The sequence below is a fragment of the Cryptotermes secundus genome, unplaced genomic scaffold (genome assembly GCF_002891405.2).
Source record: "Cryptotermes secundus unplaced genomic scaffold, Csec_1.0 scaffold430, whole genome shotgun sequence".
Taxonomy (NCBI): domain Eukaryota; kingdom Metazoa; phylum Arthropoda; class Insecta; order Blattodea; family Kalotermitidae; genus Cryptotermes; species Cryptotermes secundus.
Window position 1 is genome coordinate 613,040 of NW_019721010.1, and position 15,752 is coordinate 628,791.

The 15,752-nt window shown below is 41.9% G+C and overlaps 1 protein-coding gene across 2 annotated transcripts in view; it reads right to left on the minus strand.

Moving 5' to 3' along the window:
* The window catches only part of LOC111875080 (protein NDRG3), a 208,894-nt gene extending 194,052 nt beyond the window's left edge, over positions 1 to 14,842 (minus strand). The window contains exons 1-2 of one of the 2 annotated variants that reach the window (XM_023871166.1): positions 14,780 to 14,842; positions 7,685 to 7,861 (exon numbers count right to left, since the gene is read on the minus strand). Coding sequence is in view for 1 of the 2 variants with exons in the window: in XM_023871144.1 (XP_023726912.1) it covers positions 14,780 to 14,813 (34 nt within the window). In the remaining variant the exon portion in view is untranslated. The remainder of the gene's footprint in view (positions 1 to 7,684; positions 7,862 to 14,779) is intronic. The other variant, XM_023871144.1, reaches the window with a different exon arrangement.
* Between the last annotated feature and the right edge of the window lie 910 nt (positions 14,843 to 15,752).

Here is a 15,752-nt window from a genome sequence, read left to right on the forward strand (position 1 = left end):
GTACAATAAATCAACAACTGGTCGCGGTGCATGGGGAAACCCACCCCCTTGAATAATGAATGAATGAATACTTCCACAATATATATATATACACACAAGTATGTGAAGCATAGGAGAAAAATCCATTTAAATCAAGGGCGAATTTATTGATATTATTATTGAATTCTTATTTTTGCTACGTCTGAGTTAGACCTAAATCATATTTTAGAGGAAGACAACCCTTTCTGTGAAAATATGAATTCATGCACAGGAAGGATCAATATTTAAGTATTTGTGACAATATATGGTAGTTTAACCCAAGCATACTTATGAAAATGTTCCTGCTATTTCAGAAATACATACATGCATTTACGCGCTAATTATGGAAGTGAATAGGAGGAGCCCGTCTATAATTAATTCTGCCCGTTACAATATTACAGCATACTAATTTTATGCCCAAGAAATAATGATGTTCACGTCTGTAAAAAATTCTTAACAGTCTTGCTCGTAAGGTTAAAATTTAGGCCGCGCCATAGCTCAAGCAGTTAGTCGCTGGCTTCCCACCGCGGCGGCCCGGGTTCGATCCCGTGTCTGGTCAAGTGGAATTTGTGGTGGATAAAGTGGCGTTGGGGCAGGTTTTCGAAGAGTACTTCGGTTTCCCCTGCCAATCTTCATTCCACCAATTGCTCACAATCTCCCTCACCTATAATCTGGGGCTGGTACAATAGGCCAGAAGTGGCCGCAGTACAAGGGATTTAGTCCCACCCCACTAGCAATAAAAAAAAGTTAAAATTTATGCGTATATTACGGAAATTACAAAGTAAGGAAGAATGTATTTTCCAAACAAATTTCTAGTCATGCCTGATATAGACTTGTTTATTTCCTAGCACCCACGCAGAGACGAACACAATTTCAAATGTATTGCAATAGAATCTAGTTAATAACGATGTTTCTAAATACTCCTAAAGGGAGCCATACAGAAGCAGAGTTTGCTCAAATATGTCTTGAGATACACGCAGATGTGAGTTTATGAATTCACATATATGGCATTACTGTTGTAATTACACTGAATCTAATCCTTCAGCATTCTCATTATCAAGACGTCGAAATAAAAGACTGTGAATTGCTCGATCGAGTTAGGATTCAGGCATCTTTAGGTCTATAATTAAAACTTAAAGAGAGCAGTTTTATCACTTGCGTGTTTCATTAACCTATAAAAGCGTTTTTACAAAGCACAAACGAACTGCTTGTATGGAAATTATATCTTTCTGTCTGTCAGTGACGTATTATATCAGGGCCTACACGTTTGGACAGATTTTCCTAAATTTCGGTACGGAACACTTTCAGTAAGAGATGTTTGGATACGTGGATTTGCAGTCATACTGAATGGCAATAGCGCTTTGTTTACATAACAAACGGACTATTCCTTATACATCATAAACCGTTTCACAATTTTCTTTTAATTCAGTATTGGAAACTTGCACTAAAATTTGTTTGTCAGTTCCTATTTTTAGCTATACTGATTCAACTTAGTCTACATACGACCATAAAGAGGCGTTTCTCTGAATTTCATGAAACTTTTCACTAGCTTTGTTGAAATTCGATACAGGAGACGGGGAGAACTCGTCTGGCAATTCAGATTTTTAGCCCCATTGATCCAGCTTTGTATGCATATGGCCATAAACGGAATTTTCAATAATTTTTCTCTTGGATTCTGTTGGAATTCGGATTGTGAAACTAACGTTGTCGAACAATCAGAAATTTCAGGCACATGAATCAGTAACAAAGCTTAGTTCACACCATAAATTCTTCCACAGATTTTGTTGAGATTCCTTACGGGAGATTTTCACTAATATTTAGTGTGTTATTGGCATATATAAGTAACCTTAATGAACATCGCTGTTAATTTTATGTACTATATTATGAAGTACACTCTTTCAAATTGGGGAACGCGCTAGAGTAGTTGTTTGAGGTATTATGCTACAAGCCGGGAGGTCGTAAGTTCGAGTCCCGATGAGGTTGATTTTTCAATTGACCTAATCATTCCAGCCGCACTATGGCTCTGGGATCGACTCAGCCTCTAACAGAAATGAGTACCAGGAATCTTCCTGGAGGATAAAAGGCGGCCGGTGCGTAAGGGTGACAACCTTATGACCATCTGTGAGCCGAATGTCTAGACAAAGTGTGGGAGCCTCGACGTCTCACAGACCTATGGGCCTTCACGGTCTGCTGCAGGGTTAGTTTTATCTTTTTTTTACACTCTTTCCAAGGCGATTGATTCTGGGAACCTTTATAAAAACAATATGTGTTTAGAGGAGAAGTGAATGAAAATGAAAGATATTTCGGAATGTAAAAGTTAATGCAAGAAAAAATTCAATTGCTGGACAGAGAAACAAAGGGATTTCAGTACAATCGTGTATTGCGGGGCTAACAATGAAGTAATATTTTCTTACTGAACATCAGAACAAGTATGTGATTTCAAAGTAACTCAATGGAGAAAATTTTTGAAGCCATTATGTCTGCTTTTGTTCTCAAAAATTCGTCTGTAATGTAAAAGTTTAATAGGATTTATCAGTTCTATGTAATAGTTTATTAGATACTAGTCATTAAAGTGATGAAAAATTATAAATCGAAGATTGCAACCATTTTCTGGGTAAACTTGACAAGCAAGCCTAGTTGCAGAGATGAATGTACTTATTATAAAGCTATCCCTGTAGCAGGCCGTGGAGGCCCACAGGGTTGTGAGACGTCGAGGCTCCCACATTTTCTAGACAATCGGCTCATAGATGGCGGTGAGGTTGTCATCCTTGCTCACTGGCCACTCTTTCCCCCAAGGAAGATTTCTGGTACTAATTTCTATTACAGGCTGAGTCGACCCCAGGGCCATAGTGCTGCTGGAAGGATTAGGTAAATTGAAAAATCCATCTCATCGGGACTCGAACCCGCGACAATTCGGCTTGCAGCATAGTGCCTTAACCAACTACGTACGCTACCGCGTGTCCTATGTTCATGTTACGTTCATGTTCATGTTACTCCTGATATCGTGTGCCGTGACGGCTGTTTTAGTGTGACTTCTGTAAGCTACAACTTAAGGATCGAAGAAGCGGTTCAGTTCTGTGTTACAGGAGAATTCCTGGAAGCAGGAAGGAAAATGAGACATGAGTTTACCTCGGACGGGCTGTGAGAACGATAATCGAGAAAGGACGCAAAAGGTAACGCGTAATCCTCAAGTCTTGTATTCTGCCGAGAAATTTAGAGCCGAAATATGAGCATCTTCCTTTGTAGTAAAATTTCAGTCTGGAAGAGGCTAATTAATGCCAAACACTTCCTTGACAGCATTGCTAGAGTGCGGTTTACCTCAACGTTCGAGGCGTTGAGAGGTGCCATCTAACATGTTTTGCACAAATTATAATTCACTAGATTCGTACATCCTAACAGAAATTCCCGAGTAAAGGTAAAGGTAAAGATAAAGTTGTCCCTCTACTTAACAAGTTAAGCAGTAATACATGAAGGCGTATGGAGGCGTGGATGTATAGATTCATATTTTCTTGACCTCGGCATTAGCTGGATGTGAGGTGCAGAGTGCACAATGTATGTGCACACTACCAAAAGTGGAAGTTTATTTGAGCACTTTGCTGACATCTGGCAGTCAATTCCGTAACTGTTAATAAGCAACAGCAAATTATTCTGAATTCTCTAACGCAGAAAAATGCGCGAATTCCTCAAAATAATTTTCATCTGTAGCTGAAGGTTTCATAGGCGACCCATTCAGTAAATCACACTCTCCTTGAATACGTATGCTATCAGCAACGGACGTATGTTTTCAGCAAATGTCGAGACTGCAAGCCACCTGGTAGCCAAATCCGTAGCTACTTGCGCGGTTTTTTGTTGGGAACTTCCTTTTGATATTCCACCTAGCCCTTATGTTACTATGTTATGTTATGTTATATATAGTAACGTGGATGGCGCAACAGGCCGGTTTTACGTCATGGAGTTTTATTTCATTCCGACGCAGAAAATTTAATAAAGGAAAAGCACATCAATTAAAAAACTAATAACTATTCTAACACCCCCTTGAATTATTTTAAATTATGAAGCGTACCCATTTGACACCCACAGAAATATTTTTGAGAATTGAGCTGATAACTCCCAACACACACTATGCAGATGCAACTCCAAGATGGGGACGCATTTTGTGCAGATTTCCACATAATAATGAAAGAAATTATGTCCATATCAACATGAGTCAAAAACATTTAATTTGTGAGATATCGCTGAAAGAGTACATTTATAGTACATGCTCAAAACATCCTCATGAGATTCAGTGCACGTCTCGACACTTCTCATCATGTGCGGTAGTTGTGGCTAATCCTGCATTTAAACATCCTGTTGTATTAATATATCATTTACTTCATACAATATATTTCCGCCTACAAGGCAACTTATTATTGTCGCCTTTTCTTCTCACTACAAGTTCCGAATGTACACGGCCATCGCCAGGTATCTCTAATTTGTTAACATTTTTGCACCGTATAGTATTTCCTACTTCTCATATTACATGTGTATGCGATTTCTCTTGACTTAAATTGACTTTAATTAAAATCAATAAGAACTAGTTAAAATTTAGTTAACATTTCAAATATCTTGCTTGGGGTCGTCGTCCATTTAACAAAAGAACATTGTTTGAGGTCTCCTTGTTTGACTTTATTTGTGCAGCGGCACGGGTGTTTGTGTTGTGTATTTCCCATGCGTGTTGGTGTAGTTATCATGTGCAACATGTAAACAACATATACGTTTTACTATTATTGTTGATTTTGCTGCATTTTTATGTTCCTATACGCTAGTTTACTTCTTCATCCTCACATATGCCCCTTTGACTGTAGGTTCTTCACCCTGCCTGTGTAGTAGTGTTGTCTACTGTTCTGTGTATGTAGAGCTTATGACTGTTCAGCGTGCCTAATCCCGCATTTATAACGTTACAGTGCAACAAATTTAACGAACTGGAGACACCTGATGATGGCATTGTATGGCCGTAACGTATTGTGAGCAGGAAAGGGGACTTCTTTTTAATTCGCTTAGTGGGGGGTGGAGTCCAGCTGGGTCCACTCGGCACTGCGGCCACTGATTGGCCTATTGTAGCCTGCCCCGGTGATTATGATGATGGAGAATTTGGTAGAATGAAGATTGGCAGGGGAAACCGAAGTAGAGACCCGGAATCGAACCCGGGCCGCAGCGGTGGGAAGCCAGCGACTAACCGCTTGAGCTATGGCGCGGCCAAGGGGACAATAATAAGTTGCATTGTAAACGGAAATATATTGTATGAAATAAATGTGGGTAATCTGATAGGCGCCGGTCACGGTAGCCGAGCGGTCTAAGGCATGCACTGTTTTCGCTCGTTTGGAAACCGGGATCGTGGGTTCGAATCCCACTCAGGACATGGATGTTTAGTTTGTTTGTGTGTGCGTTTTTCTGTGTTTGTGTACAGGTAGAGGCCTTGCGACGAGCTGATCACCCACCTAAGGAGTCCTACCGTATGTGTAAGATCTAGAAAAACCGAAGTGAACGGAGAAGTTAATGGATGTAGGCCTAGGCCCACTGGGGCTGTAGTGCCAAGGAAAGAAAAATTAGGACACGACCACTTCCTTCGACATCATTTTCAGTTAANTCTGCATTGTCAAAAGGATCTACATACGTAAGGGATTTAGATGTTCCCACAGGTAAACCTCCAGCGAGCCGGAATAGCGTAGTCGGTAAAGCGAATGGTTACGAGTTGGATGACCGATGGGTCGGAGTTCGAGTCCCAGTAAGGTCAAGGATATTCTCTTGTTCACGTCGTCTATACCGGCACTGAGGTTCACCCAGCCTCCCATCCAATGGGTACCTGTGACTCTTTCCTCCGGGGTAATGCGGCCTGAGCGTGAAGCTGACCACTCACCTCAAACTAGTGTCGAGGTCAAGAAAATGTGGGTGTATACATCCACCCCCCATACGCCTTCATGGTGTAGTGCTTAAATAGTTAAGCACAGGGACAACTTTACATTAATCTTTTTACAGGTAAAAATCCAGAGGATTCAAACCTGGCGAGCGCGGAGGCCATGCAGTGGGTCCTCCTCTGCCTGTCCGTCGGTCATGATGGGTGTTGTTGAGAACATCTCGCACAGCACGGCTAAAATGTGCCGGAGCACCATCATGCATGTACCACATTCATGTTCTGGCCGCGAGTGTTACGTCTTCCAGTAGGTCTGGCAAATCGTATAAGAGGAAATGTAGGTAGTGATTGCCTGTAAACCGATGTCAACCCACAAGACGCAGGGCCTGGAAGTTTCTACCATGTTAGAAATATATGAGCTATCAAAATTGATAGCAATAGAATAGGTCACGACAATATTCTTTCAGCTGTAACTCACGATTAAATGTTTCCGGACACGTTGATATGAACATTTTTTTTCTTAAGTAGATTCTAAAGTGTTCTGACGATGGTGGATAACACACAGAATTACTAAGTTTTGGACTTTTCCCATCGTCCGGAATTCTAGGAAATAGAAAACAAGACGTTTCGGAAACTGTATCTTTTCCGTCTTCAGGTGAGGAAGGAAGACGCATACTTAGTTGGGCCCCTTACAAAGAGCTAATCTCAATCACTGGAAAACTGTCAGATTTATCTCCCGCTGGACCAGCCTAGCCTTATATGTTGAAATAGCTGGGTAAACACGACAGCAGTTGTCCAGTGATGAGATTTGCTCTTTCTAAGGGGCCCAACTGAGTAGGCGCCTTCCTTCCTCGCCTGAAGACGGAAACAGATACAGTTTCTGAAACGTCTTGTTTTCTATTTCCTAGAATTCCGGACGATGTGAAAAGTCTAAAAACCCAGTGATTCCATTTTTTTCTTATTATGGTACGTGAAACTCATACCCAAATTTGTTCGCACCTTTTCGTTGCATTCTGTGTATCTGTGCACAGGCCCCTCGCCCCCAGGTTACACAGCTTCCTAAATTCATCACTAGATGGAGGTGAATAGTACACATTCCATTCCAGCCGTTCTAGACAACCACCGGAAGAAAAAATCTGGTACCTGATAGACAGGTAGCTGGTGGGTCCCACAGCGATTTTTAGCATGGCGGTGAACAACAAGTTAGGAAATGAACGCACAGAATATCGTTTCTGGAGTCTTTAGTACCTTTGTTTAATTATGCCGAAAGCCGTAAGACCCACGAAAAATAAAATGTGTATATTATTTAGCATTTGAAGGTTTCACAATACCTAAGTTAATAAAACCGTCTCGGTATATCAGCCGTGCTGATTGGATGCAAATTAATTTTAATTGTTTTAACCAGTTAACATAAATGGTTACCCCAGAAGAGTAATGTGCTTTTCAGCTTCCTCCACAATATTTACGGGAAATCTTTCTCTCTCTAATAATGCTATACATGTATATAGTGAGCGCATATTTATGTAAAGTCTTCGTTATTATGCCTGATTTTAATGAAAACTGGGATATCGTAAATTTTAGGAGAAACCCCCAATAGCAGCCGTGACGAAACCCTGCTCTACGTTCTTGAGTTCTTACATGTGGAGAGAAGGAGAGTATGGTGAAGTTAACTGGAGCATTTTTGCAACTTTTCTTTGTGAACGTGCCAAAATCCTCCCTTGTCGCGAGCCAGATTCGCTCGTTGTAACAGAAGTTACCAGCAGAGCTTATACTCACAGTACTGTAGGCTGAGCGCTGCACCAAGTCACACTGCACTTCAACTGCCTCGTGCTGGGATCACGACCACTCGAGACTCAACACTTGTTCTGTCACAGACAGGGCTTTTGCACAGCCATCCAGCTGTCGTCACAATGACAGTCTGTTCACGCAATGGTGCACCACTCACGACAGCAACTGGTAAAATGAAAGCCGCTTTTAGACGTTTACTCACCACATCTTCTACAGTCTATCACTAATGGAAACTACTTTCTTGTGCAATGGTTTCCCCTCCGGCCAAACAAGATGGGCCTGTTCTTGGAAACAAGTGAAGAACTACATGTCACGTTTATTAGCGGCCTGCCAAGGAGAGTCTGTTCCTTCTAAAGACATCACAGAAATGTGGACATCCTATCTCCAGCAGTGTGGACTATATGGAGTACCTGCGGATCTTCAGGTCAATTTTGACTCTGTTCTACAAATAAAATAAAGTTGTCCCTGTGCTTAGGTAATTAAGCATCATGCAATAAAAGCGTATGGGGGGAGTGAATATATAATTCCAACACTCTTGATCTTGGAACTAGATGGAGGTGAGTGACCAGCTTCACACCTCAGCCGCCTTACCCCCGGGGAAAGAGCTCCATGAACTTATTGGATAGCAGGCTGTATGAGCCCCAAAACTGGTTTCGACACTGTGAAGAGAAAAATCTTTTACCCATTCCGGGAAACGAACTCCGGCCGTCCAGCTGGTCGCCCGTCGCTATACCGAAATAATTATCTCAACTCCAATTACGAGTATGTTCTATAAAATGAAACTAGAGTTAAAGAAAAACAATTTATTTTTACATTTATTTCACTTACTTTTTACATGCTTATGTCCGTAATCTCACTGAACGCATGTTCACAGACAAAAATATCATACCTATTAAACAATAAACATGGCTGAGTAAGTTTTGAGGTTTTCACGGCAATGACTTTGAAGAATACCGTGGATGTGATACCGTGTAGATATTGCGTAAACCGACGTTTCGGAGGAACGTATCTCCTCCATCTTCAGGGTATACAAATCTGCGAGCGAGGAACCAGCGTGAGCAGGTGGCTACAGCCCAGAAAATGGCATTCTTCAATAAACATGACTATTCTTTTGGACGTTGATCAAATTCTTGAGTTCCGGGAATTGGATTTGTTTCCGTCATTAGACGTGAAGGAGGAGAGGTTGCTTCCCATTTGGGATTCCAGTTTCGCTCACTAAGCCTTGTGTTTTAGAAAACTGAAGGCGATGAACAATGTCCAAAATAATGACAGTCTTTATGGTAGCATGACGTCGGAAACATTCATACATATCAATTTTTTCTTCCTTTTGGGCTACAGTCCCAATTTGGGCCTTGGCCTACCTCCATTCAAATCTCCGTTTCACTTCGGTTTACTAGATCTTAGACATTCGGTAGGACTCCTTGGGCGGGTGATCAACTTGTCTCAAGGCCTCTACTTGCACAGAAACAAAGAAAAACGTGCGCGCACGCACACGCACACACACACACACACACACACTAAACTTCCATGCACTAATAGGGAATCGAACCTATGATCCCAGCTTCTAAGAGAGCGAAGACCAGTGCATGCCTTAGACCGCTCGCCTACCGTGACCGGCTCGGACGTATCATACATGTTACTAATTTCCCGTCATCAATAATTCTAACAAGGCGTTAGTTCGTATTTCTGAGGTGTGAAGAACTCTTCCGCCCTAGTATAGGATTCTGGTGTTTTGAATAAGGGCCTAATAATGACATATCTTCGAAAAATGCTAATTTTGTTGAAGTTTTTTATTTATAGAATTTTAAAAATCACGGTGGCCGTTAGCTAATGGGCCATTGGCATGTGNAATAGAGATGAGAACTACACTGTATAATTACTAATTTATATTTATTGCTAGCCTTAGTCTTTTGAAGGGTAATCTGCATCCTACATATTTTCAGTTGGAACACCTAAAGGGAGACTGGAAGATCTAGGAGCAAATGAGAGGTACTATTATAAGCAATCTTAAAGAAGTAGGGTTGAGGATGTAGATGGGATGCAGAATACGATAATAAGAACTTTACAGCAAAGTAGTTCGTTGGGTCACTATGTGGTCGTTTTCCATCTTGCTAAACAAGTTTGTTAAATAAAATTTATTGTTTTTAAAAGATTATCAGAGTACTCGTAAAAAATACCAAGGAACTCCATGAGGTAGTCCTTAATACTTTTTTTTATTTCTTAGGTTTGGGTGAGACTGAGTCCACTTGGCATGTCAGCCATTAAATGGCCTATTGTACCTGCCCTGGACAATATGATGAAGGTGAAGCACTCGGTGGAATGATAATTGGCAGGTGAAACTGAAGTACTGGGAGAAAACCTACCCCAGTGTCACTTTGTCCACCACAAATCCCACATGTCCTGACCTGCGCTCGCACTCAGGCCACCGAGATGCGAAGCCGGAGACTAACCGCCTGGTCTATGGCACGGCCCTAATACATTCTTACAGCAGGTCGATTTTCAGCAACCCCGAGGAGCAGAAAGCTTTCTCTTTCCATTATGTCAGTCAGAGATATATTATTTGCTTCCAGGAACTCGGCCCTTATGAACTGTGCCCCAGGGACTTCACCTGTATAGCTTTCCAATGTGAGAAAGACGAACCACTGGAGTTCGCCGCACTCTGAAGCCCTGCATAGAGTTGTAAAAAGCAGAGATAAGTGTAACAACAAATAAACTTCCTGCACAGTATAATTATGGGTGACGGAAACAGAAGAAGCTGAAGACGCAAGCAGAACCAATAGCTGCAGTGCGGGATTTTTCTCCCCCGCCTCAAAACCAGTTGCGCGCGTCTGTGCTGGACTGCAACCGAGAGGATCCCGAGGGAACTGGTTACCCCAGGTGACCTCAACTAATACGCAACCACGGCTCGTAACTTCAATTCGGCCCATTTTCTATGAGCAGGGATGCAAATGTAACAAGTTCCGTGTTATTTATTCTCAGTGTATTCAGCTACACATTCAGTTGCTAAGATAGTACATTGGAACTCTGGAACAAATTTCGGATTATGATGCATCTACTGTGGTTCTGTATGGGTGTGAAACTTGGTCTCTGACATTAAGGGAGGAACATAGACTGAGGGTGTTTGAGAACAGGGTGTTGAGGAGACTATCTGGACCGAAGAGAGATGAAGTGACGAGAGGTTGGAGAAAACTGCACATTGAGGAGCTTCATAACTTGTACTCTTCTTCAAGTTTATAATTAGAATGATGAAGTCAAGGATGATGAGGTGGGCAGGGTATGTAGCACGAATGGGGGATAAGAGGAATGCATATAGGATACTGGTGGAAAAGCCAGAAGGAAAGAGACCACTGGGAAGACAAAGGCGTATGTGGGTGGACAATATTAAAATGTATCTTAGAGAGTTAGGACGGGATGGTATGGATTGGATTGATCTGGCTCAGGGCAGGGACCGGTGGAAGGCTCTTGTGAACACGGTAATGAATTTTCGGGAAGCACCTACTCAGCTGTGTCCGTTCGAACAAAGCTAATCTGTCATTCACCTGAGGATGGAGCCAGAGCCTCTCTCCGAAACGCCGTTGTCTGTTCAGAAGACTAGATGACACAGAAAGTTCAGAAACCCCGTAATACTAGGTGCAATAGTCTGTTGCAAGTTGTGTTAGCACTACTAGTTGAGTTGTGATTATGTCTGGCATTCTTGTGCTGACTAGCACTACTATTTGCTCTGTGATGATGCATGGCATTCTTCTGTTGACTAATTATCAAAATGGATTAAGGCCAAGCATGGTAGTCTAAGAGTCATAGGTCTATAATAGTTGAACTTTACAAGAGTTCAATTCCCGATAAGACAAAGGATTTTTATCTTCCCCACTGCGACATGAGATCAGCTCTAGGATTCTATCCAGCAGGTACTGGTGATTATTCCCATGGGGATAAAAACAGCCGGAGCATGAAGCTGAGTACTGACTTCCGTATAATTTTGAGATAATGTGTGAGACTTTACCTCCGCCTTTGCTATACTCCACAGTGTGACACTCCAGGATAGCTAGCTGTAAGCGGATTTTTTTTCCTTTTTTCCTGTGGCGCTACAGTCCCAATTTGGGCCTAGGCCTACCGCCATGAAACTCTCCGTTTCACTTCGGTTTACTAGATCTTACACATGCGGTAGGACTCCTTGGGCGAGTGATGAGCTCGTCGCAAGGCCTCTACCTGTAGACAAACACAGAAAAACGCACACAAACATCCATGCCCTGAGTGGGATTCGAACCCACGATCCAGGCTTCCGAGCGAGTGAAGACAGTGCATGCCTTAGACCGCTCGGCTACCGCGACCGGCAGCTGTAAGCGGATGCTTTTAGAAATGAGAAGTGATGGGGGTTTGGGGTGAAGATTAAATTGTTGGAGGAAGAAAAGTGCTCCTAGGAGCAAGATACTTGATGCAGCAGCTGCGTGGCTGCTGGACCTGACAGTGTGCATATGCCGCAGCGAGAACTATGCAAGTGTTTCGCTAATCGCAGATGTGTAAGTACTGCCGGTCTGTCACCCAAGCACTCGAGCCAGTTGCCTGTATTTGTTTACGGTACCTTGACTAAGATGAAGAAATTGTGCTAGACAAACAGAAGATAAAAAAAAGGTAAAGTTGTCCCTGTGCTCAACGAATTAAGCATTACGCCATGATGGTGTATGGGGGAGTGAATGTATAGATCCACATTTTCTTGACCTCGGTACCATCTGGAGGTGAGTGGTCAGCTTCACGCCCCTGCTGCTTTACTTCCGGGGAAAGAGCCCCCGGTACCCTTTGGATAGGAGGTTGGGTGTTGGGTGGGCCCCAGAGCCGGTCTCGACGACGTGGAAAAGAGAATATTCTTGATCCTACCAGGACTCGAACTTCAACCCCTCGATCATCAAGCTAGTAGCCAGTCGCTATACCGGTTACGATACACCGGCTCCTGCCAGAAAAACATAACTTTTCGTTTTCCTGTGTTGTTGAATGGGGAAGATGATAGGACAAAACACAAGAAGTAATCTTTAAAAGTGTCCCTAGAATAAGTTAATTTGTAGCCGAAGCCACACTATTATAGTGTTGTCGTGTACACCCTCTAATGGCTCCAGCTCGTTACCGAAGCATTTCTGGATTCATGCTAATACACGTATAAGCTGTTTTGATTGTTCTGTGTCACTGCACTCGTTCCTGGGGCATCCTGTAAAGCGTTGGATGGTAGGATTATGAATTGGAAAGGAGACGGATGAAGACAGTCGTGGCCTGCGGCACTAACTAATTGCTTTCTGGAGATAATGAGGAAAATTACGGAAACCACAGTCAGGATAGCCTGTGTCCCAACCGAGATTTGAACCGGGCACCTGCCGAGTACAAGTTTAAAGTATTGCCGTGAGACCAACCGAATCAAAGTCATTATTCTTTGTAATATATGTGGATATGACGTCATTCTGACAACTTAAGTAAGTAAGTAAAGCTATCCTTGTAACAGGCCGTGGAGGCCCATAGGATTGTGAGATGTTGAGGTTCCCACATTTTCTAGAGAATCGGTTCATAGATGGCGGCAAGGTTGTCAGCCCTACGCGTCGGCCGCCCTTTACCCCCAAGAATATTCCTGGTACTCATCTCTGTTAGAGGCTGAGTCGACCCCAGGACCATAGTGTGGCTGGAAGGATTAGGTAAATTGAAAATTACCTCATCGGGATTTGACCCCGCGACCTTCCGGCTTGTAGCATAGTGCCTCAACCAACTACGCTACCGCGTACCCCAATTCTGACAACCTTGTTCTGAAAAAATTATTGTTGCGAAATCCAAAGAAATTAAAACGGATGGATTCAAGACAAAATCTGGCAGAATTTTCTTAGGAAGCCTATTGTTCAAAAAGGGCTCTTTTGTCAATGATGATGATGATGATGATGATGATGATATGCTTATATATGATGAGAGATGTTGACGGAAGAGGTGCAGTAATTATTTTTTCACAAGATTTTGATTTTCTATATATGGTTTAACAACAAAATGAATTTCAGTATCATTTTAAAAAATTCGTATTCAGGTGCATAGTTTATGGTTTCAGTTATTTTAATTGAAATGAATCAGGCCCATTTACACGGTGCAAGCCAGCAAAATATTTCTACTTAGTCAGCAAGAACTATTTGATTTCCCTGGCACTGTACAACAGATATGATATTAGCTTAGAAGTTTACACCGAACCTGAAGAGAACTTCTAATTTTTTTGGACTAATTACGAATTCTAAACTCTCGTGGCAGACATACATTGATATACTGCGCAAGAAGGTTAACTTTAAATCAATCAGATTCATTATGAAGAAACTGACTAAAAGAAAAGCTAAAGTTGTCTCTTTCCTTCATTAAGAATCGCGTCATGGAAAAGTGTGGGAGAGAGAAGGTAGGGTTCTACGCATTTTTAAGCTCTACACTAGATAGAGGTGACTGACCATCTTCACGCCACGGCCGTATTACCCACAGCGGAAGAGCCCCGGTACCTACTAGACAGGAGGCAGTGTGAAACCCAGTATTGCACCTGGCGGGAATCAAACATCGAATTCTCGGTTGTCCAGCCCAGTCAGTGAGCTATCCTCACTCGTTGGCTACATATATAACATCCGTATATATATATGACGCACATTCACCTGCAGGGTGAATAAAATAAAACGAAAAGAAATATTTGTAATGAAAAATCTATTATTCATTCTTCTCTAAATTCTACTTTATCACAGCGTCTTCCGCCTCATTTTCAGAGTTCGTACAGCCGTTAAACTCACGACCCATGTCCTCAAGTCGTGTTTTATCTTTACAGAAGACCCACTAAACTGTAATGATTTGTAATATACGATAAAAACTCACACAAATATCAATGCTGTAAGTGAGATTCGTACCGTCCTATCAGCTTTCAATCGCTGAATACACCTTGACAAATACCCATGGGTAAAAACACCAGCAATATTACAAAAATCACTAATATCATGTTCAATTTCTTAATTACACTTATATCAAACATGTGAAAACTTTCCAAGATCAGTAAACTTATTAGGATTTCAGGATAATTTAATAAAACCTAATACTTACCTCCAAAGGATACACAGTTGGAAATAACGCCCATCCCGTCTCGCGGTAATCGCAAAATATCTAATGAGCAACTAGTCAAGATACTGCACTAACACACAAGGTGAGACTAGTGTGGGTAGAACTGGTCGACCTTGGCCATCCTACTATTCATTTAGACACACGTGAATTTGCCCTGGATGCATAGTCCCATGTTTTTGGGCCAGTACCGAGGTCAAGAAAACGCGGATCTATACATCCACTCCCCCATACGCCTTCATGGCGTAGAACTTAGTTAAGCACAGGGAAACTTTACCTTTACCTTACCAAGGGCAACGTCACGAGATGCCCGAAATCGAGGTGATGTTTTTAGCTTGAAGAGTACACGCTGGCAGAGCCTTCGTTTGACTGCCTCGCCGTTGTTGATTATCTGATGGGATTGGATCACAATTCATGACGATGGTATTACGCAACCAATTTAAGTTGTCAACTCAACAGATTTATTCTTTTTATGAAATGGCGAAGTTATTCAGATCGATATCTGACTACCCACCGACAACATTCTAGAACTGTATGACAATATTCAACGCTGGCGAACAGCAACGCGATACTAACGTTAGATATCGATCAAATGACAATCGACCATCGGCCTTCAAGAATAATACAGTAAATCAATGATGTACAATAACCTGTATTTATTTTATATGGCTATTGTACTGAAATGTTTGTTTATACAAACGCCTGAGCATACACACACAAACACGGGGTTGCCAAAAATAACTATGGTTTTAATTATACATACACATATAAATTTATGGTCGAATTTGAACATTTAAGTACATAAAAATGTGTGTAGTATTACTTTCGCATACCACACACCTGCAAGTAAACTGAAAGAACACGTGGAAGAGATATTTAATTTTTTGTTTATTTAATGATAAGAAGTGCCAATAAATCCAGTTATCCGATCCTGAACCCGTTATTTTCGTCACGCGTA